This window comes from Gracilinanus agilis, unplaced genomic scaffold, assembly GCF_016433145.1.
Source record: "Gracilinanus agilis isolate LMUSP501 unplaced genomic scaffold, AgileGrace unplaced_scaffold13321, whole genome shotgun sequence".
NCBI lineage: Eukaryota > Metazoa > Chordata > Mammalia > Didelphimorphia > Didelphidae > Gracilinanus > Gracilinanus agilis.
The window spans coordinates 1-6,582 of record NW_025343945.1 but is presented as its reverse complement, the minus strand read 5'-3'; the positions used below and the strand labels follow the sequence as shown (position 1 = coordinate 6,582).

The 6,582-nt window shown below is 45.4% G+C and overlaps 1 protein-coding gene across 1 annotated transcript; it reads right to left on the bottom strand.

The window, feature by feature from the left end:
• Positions 1 to 5,698: 5,698 nt before the first annotated feature.
• Positions 5,699 to 6,579, bottom strand: LOC123254037 (diacylglycerol O-acyltransferase 2-like protein 6; the record flags this gene model as incomplete). Its single annotated transcript, XM_044683110.1, has 2 exons — positions 5,699 to 6,085; positions 6,382 to 6,579. Coding segments are annotated over 2 exons (353 nt in total), but the record flags the coding sequence as incomplete, so codon positions are not given.
• Between the last annotated feature and the right edge of the window lie 3 nt (positions 6,580 to 6,582).

The window sequence follows — 6,582 nt, the reverse complement described above, 5'->3', positions numbered from 1 at the left end:
CCTGGAGACAGTTCGGCTCAACTTCACTTTGGGCCTTTGGGAATGGCTAGCATATTCCGGGGAGGGACTGCGGCTGTGATCGAGTATTATTGTGTTGACAGAAATCGAGGCACAAGTGTAAGGACCCGGTTGGCATGAAGCGACCAGAAGCCAGAAGCCAGTTTACGCGAGGACAGTCACATGGTAAGAAACAGCCCTGAAAGACTTAAGAACTCTTGTCAATGCAGTCACCAACCATGTCTTCCGAGGACTGGTGAGGAAGCCCGTTCCCTGTTAGGGAGAGGCGATGGACGCAAGGTTCAGAGCCAGGACCACTCTGCCTTTGGGAAAGTGGGGCTGAAGCTGCCCTGCCCCGTTCCTTAAGAACACCTCTCAGTCAATCCAAAGACCCTAGGCCAAATGAGAAAAGTCTTCCAAAGATATCTGACGAGATTCAAAGAGTCCAGACTACTTTGGTTAGCCCATCCATACGGGTCCTCTCTAAAAGCATGGAGTTGGCTGGCATTGGCTATTTAAGAAACTGGTGTGAGCACAACATTCCAGTGGAACCTCCCGAGAAGGAGCCTTGTAGTGAGGAGAGGCCTCGTCTGCTGCAGCTTTGGCCAGATCTTCTCCTCGAACCTTCCCCCATTCCGATGTTGCCCCTTCCCACGTGGACCTTCTATCTCTGGCCAGTCAGTCAAATGCTGGACTTCCTGTCTCCCTACTGGTATCCTAAGTGACATCCCTGGATCGGCTGGTGGTGACGTCTGCATTGGGAACTAAAGACAGCTGGACAAGGAACTTCCCATCAAGGAACTTCCAGCAAGTCAGAACTGTGAGCTGTTCCGTGCCTGCTTGATGTGTGACACTGAGAGAAAAAGGAGGGAGGGAGGGGGGTGAGAGAGAGGTGGGGAGGGAGAGATAAAAAAGCAAGGGCCAGACGGGGGATACAAGATCTCCATTTATTATGACAAAGAGAAAGGTTCTTTATAGAAAGTAGAATATTAAGCATTATCTCATTTAAGAGGCATAATTTCCCCACAGAATAGTGTTCATGAAAAGACTTTACCCCAAACATTTCTAGGGCATTTCTACAAACCCAAGCAATTGAGGAATATTGACAGTAATTTGAGGGTTTACAGGAAACAGGGAAAAAAGAGTGTCCGGGTCATTTGGTCTTGACATTACAAAGGCTTCTTTGGTCATTGAAATAATGAACAACTCGAGGATTATTATGAAGGAAGCTTTCAGGAGGTGTCTTTATCTAAGTTACAGCTAGACAATATTTTTGAGCTGCTATATGGAGATCCAGCCTTGCCACAAAATCTCAGACAAACTCACAGGCATGTCTTTTATGGCTGCTTTTCCTCAGTGGGTCTAATTTTTCTTGGGTTCCTCCATACTGTTCCTTTGTCAATGTATTCTTTAAGCTTGAGCTCACTTCCCTCTGGATTCCAGATACACTAGTGGGAGATGTTTGTTACCAACTAGCCCAGTGATGGGCAAACTTTTTCAAGAAGGGGCCAAAGGAAAGGAAATGCTCATCCGTCAGTCTGTTTCTAAGGCAACTCTTTCAAAGTTGCATCGTATTATATCCTGCTCATTGTATTCATCAGATTAGGAATAATGTCTGCGGCTGGATAGAACATTTCAGGGGGCCACATCTGGTCCACGGGCAGTAGTTTGCCCGTCACTGAACTAGCCTTATTTTACCACCTTTGTCAATACCGTCTCCAAAGATCATCATAAGGCTGACTGACTAAATAATTCTCAACTGATTAAATCAGGAGGAAACACACTGTTAGAAGCTCAAGCCAATAGCATTAGTTCCCCCTCAAGATATTGCCTGGAATCCTGAGGAGGAGATATAGCCAACCTCTGGGGACCCATCTTGTTGGTGGGAGTGGGAATTGGGATACAGATAATGGGTCCTGGTAAATGTTGAACAACCCAGCCCTCTGAAAATAAAATGCTTATGTGGAGAGATATGTACATACAGAAGTTTATTGTAAATTTTACTGAAAGGATACATAACACACAATTTCTTTTTTTTAAAACCCTTAACTTCTGTGTATTGGCTCCTAGGTGGAAGAGTGGTAAGGGTGGGCAATGGGGGTCAAGTGATGGGTCACACAGCTGGGAAGTGTCTGAGGCCAGACTTGAACCTAGGACCTCTTGTCTCTAGGCCTGACTCTCAATCCACTGAGCTACCCAGCTGCCCCCACCATTTCTAAATAATCATAAAATACACAGTACTCTTTATTGTAAAGTCCACGTAGACAACTGATTCTTTTTAAAAAAAATTCCAACTGTCTGTCTTAGAATCAATACTGTGTATTGGTTCCAAGGCAGAGAACTGGCCAGGGCTAGGAAATGGGAGTTAAGTGACTTGCCCAAGGTCACACAGCTAGGAAGTATCTAAAGTCAAATTTAATCAATGTATTCTTTTTTTTTAATTAAAAAAATTTAAATTTAGAATATTTTTCTATGGTTACATGATTCATTATTTTCCCTACCCCTCTTCCCTCCCCACTCCCAGTGCTGACAAGCAATTCCACTTGATTATCCATGTATCATTGTTCAAAACCTATTTCCATGTTATTCATATTTGCAATAGACTGATCTTTTACCACCAAAACCCTAATCATATCCCTATTGAACTATGTGATCAATCATATGTTTTTCTTCTGCATTTCTGCTCCCACAGTTTTTTCTCTGGATGTGGAGAGCATCTTTCTCGTAAGTTCCTCTGGATTGTCCTGGATCATTGCATTGCTGCTAGTAGAAAAGTTCATTGTGTTTGATTGTGCCACAGTGTGTCCATCTCTGTGTATAAGGCTCTCCTGGTTCTGCTCCTTTCGCTCTGCATCAGTTCCTGGAGGTCATTCCAGTTCACATGGAATTCCTCCAGTTTATTATTCCTTTCAGCACAATAATATTCCATCACCATCAGATACCACAGTTTGTTCAGCCATTCCCCAATTGATGGACACCCCCTCATTTTCCAATTTTTTTGTCATCACGAAGAGCATGGGTATAAATATTTTTGTACAAGCCTTTTCTCTTATTATCTCTTTGGGGTACAAACTCAGCAGTTAGCCAATTGATTCTTACAGAATGTTTTTGTTGATATTTGCCAAATTCTTGGATCCAAAGTCAACGTATGGTTGTCATTCAACCTTGGTTTGACAAATGGACTTGCATCCCAATGTGTTATTTTCCCCTATAAATTTATTGTCCTTAAAGCTGATCAACATTGTCATTAAGTGTGATTTAGCGTTAAACTGTTTCTCACCCTGGTACAAATTATATTCATTTAACTGAAACCTCTCAGCTTCAGCATGACTGAATGCAAAAGTGATAGTTCTCTCTCTTTTAAAGTTTTCTTTGAAATGTAATTTAATTTTTATTTTCAGTTCCACATTCTCTCCCTCGCTTCAGCCCCTCCCTCACTTATTGAGAAGGCAAGAAATAGAATCCTCACTGTACGTATGAAGTCATGCAAAACATATTTTCACATTAGCCATTCCCCTGGCCCCAAGCAAGGGGAAATGTAGGTTTCAATCTGCACATTGCGTTCATTAGTTCTCTATCTGGAGGTGGATGGCATTTTACATCATGAGTCCTTTGGATCGCTGAATGGATCAGTTATTGATTTTCACAATTGATTATCTTTACAGTATTGCTATATTATTATTATTATTATTATTATTATTATTATTATTCCTATTGACTCCCAGAGGTGCACAGGGCCGCAACCATCTCACGCCAACGGACTCTGTTCTGGGCAACTTCCACCAACTGGGCATATCTTTGCCAGGTCTGTTTTGGCCTTCCGATTTTTCTCCTCCCTGGTGGGTTCCATATTTTTTTTTTCATAGCGTCCTGACTGATGGGATACTGAATTGTTCTTTCCCAGAGACTGGTATTGGAGATCTTTTCAGGCCATCTGATGTTCAAGATTTGACGTAGGCCTGGAGTTTGTTGGCTTTTGCCAGCACGCGTCGTGGACTCTGTTGGAGAGCAATCTTCCAGACTAGGCGATCGTTGGTTTTGTTGGTTTAATGAGGTTGCAGTTTCTATAGCAAGTGAGATTTTTACGGGGTGAGGTTGCTAGCCTCGCGCCCAACCCTCCTCCTTTTTCAGCCGGGCTTGGGACCGTCCTTGGCGGAGTTATTGCTATTACCGTGTAGCTTATTCTCCTGGTTCTGCTCACGTCACTTTGCATTAGTTCATACGAGTCTTCCCAAGTTTTTTCTGACTCCATCGCCTTCATCGCTTCTTATAGCACAGTGGTATTCCATCATATTCATACACTCCAATTTGTTCAGCCATTCCCCAGCTGATGGGCATCCACTTAGTTTCCAATTCTTTGCCACCCCAAAAAGGGTTGCTATAAATATTTTAGGCCTTTTTCTTCTTTCTTTGACCTCCTTGGGGCATAGATCTAGTAGTGGTCTTTCCGGGTCAAAGGATATGCACAGTTTCGGAATCATTGGGCATAATTCCAAATTGTCCTCCAGAATTGGTGGACTAATCCGCAGCCTCACCAACGGTGCACGAGAGTGCTTATTTTCTTCTTTGTTCATCCTAGCCAATCTGATGCAGATGAGGTATATCTCAGAGCCGTTTTAATTTGCATTTTTCTCATTATTAGTGACTTAGAGCATTTTATGTGGCTATCGATAACTCTGATTTCTTCTTGTGAAAATTTCCTGTTCATATCCTTTGACCATTTATCAACTGGGGAATAGCCCTTATCCCTGTACATTTATCTTAGTGACTTGTGCATTGTAGGAATGAGACCTTTCTTGGAGAAACTTGCTGCAAAGATTTTCATGCTCATTTAGGAAACTGTCTAGTCTTTCTCTTACCAGTTTTAGATATCGAGACCATATTTGGGTCACAGAGGAATTTTGTAGGCCTCCTTCTTTGCCTCTTTTTTTTCCAGTGCTAGAACATGGATCCCCTGGAATGTCCTTCCAACCAAGTGTCCAGTACCCTTCCATCCCTGATCACTGGCATCATTGCAGTTGCCACCACTGCTCCTGCCTGCCGCTCACCTGCCACCACTTGGTGCCACTTTGGCTGTGCTGCCAGCCAGCCCTCACCCCGGCATCTGCAGACCTGCTTTTCCATCTTCCTAAGCTGCCTTGGGATGGACAACTGACTTGTAGCTTTTTCTTGGTTTGGCCAGGCAGAACTTGGTTGTTTAAAGAAGTGTGTTGGGAGTGCTTGACCCAAAATGCCCACTTCGCTTGCCATCCTGGCTCCACATTTTTCTCTCTTCATGTTTTCGTACAGTTGCGGGGATTGGGACTTTGCTTGATTCTTGATTGCCAACCACAAAATCATTCAAATCAACTTCATGTTTTAGGCCTGTCACGGCCCAAGCCGATTAGCACTTTCCAGGTGTCCCCATGCTCATGCCAGGCATCTAGCGTGCTGGCCACTGTTCCCGTACTCAGTTGGATCCTCCAGGGATAAGGTTGGCTGAACTTTTTCCTTCAGAGGCTTCTCTCCCCAGACCCATTTCTTTGGTATCCTGCGGACTATGCCAAGTGTAAGGGGGCAGAGCCATTCTGCCTAGATTCTGCCAATTGTTGGGTGGCAGACTACCCAAAGGGATGAGAGAACCCTGAAAGGCCAAAGAAAGAGGGAGCATCCACACCAGCTTGGAAATAAATAGATTTTATTGGGGAGTAGCTTAGTCATGGGGCCCGGTCCTTGGCATCTAGAGGGCGGCGGTGGATGTCTAGGCCAACCAGGCCAGATATTACATGGAAATAGAACAGAGAAGACGTAATGCCAGGGATGGCCCAGAGTCACATGGGATACAGCTGCTTTTGCTGCTTATGTTAACTATGATACTGGAGGTCGCATTCCCACGCTCTTGCACCCACCACGCGCCCCTGCCTTCCCGAGGTCCCTCTTCCCGGCCCCCGCTGTCACAAGATCGTCAGCTCCGTGGTCTCTGAGATCCCGTACTTGGTCTTGTGTTCGTCAAACAGTTCCCGCAGAGCCTTGAGGTACAGGGCATGATATTTGTCCACCATCTCCTGACTTGGCTTCTCTACGTTGGGGATCGGCAGAGGCTCCCCGACTACTCGGAAGTTGGAAAAGGGCCCAGATGAATCAAGCGTCAGGGGCCAGCCAGGGAAGAGGAACAGTGGGGACAGGAAGCAAGGGCCCTCCTCCCCTGCCTGCGGCTCATTCCCCTACCTAGCCCCAGGGCAGGAGAGTCCCCGGAGAGATCCATTTCGGTGGCCCTTTGCTCAACAACCTTTATTTTAGCCAGAGGACCGACGGACGAGGTGACCAGGGGATGCTAAGGCAAGCCTTGAAGGGCACGAGGGCTGCCAGCCTAAGGGATACTTTGAAGGCTGAAGGAAAGCTTACCAACAGTGGTGATGGGCTGTCTGAAAGGCAGGAAACCCCAGGAGTGCCTGGTGAGGCCCTGACCATAGAACACACAGACAGTTATGCTCAGGATGGCCTTGATTTTCCTCTGGATAAACCCCAGCCAGCTGCCATCAGGGAAGAACTTCTGGTTGTAAACCTCATTCTCGCCAAAAGAATAGGAAGGAACCAGGTATGCCC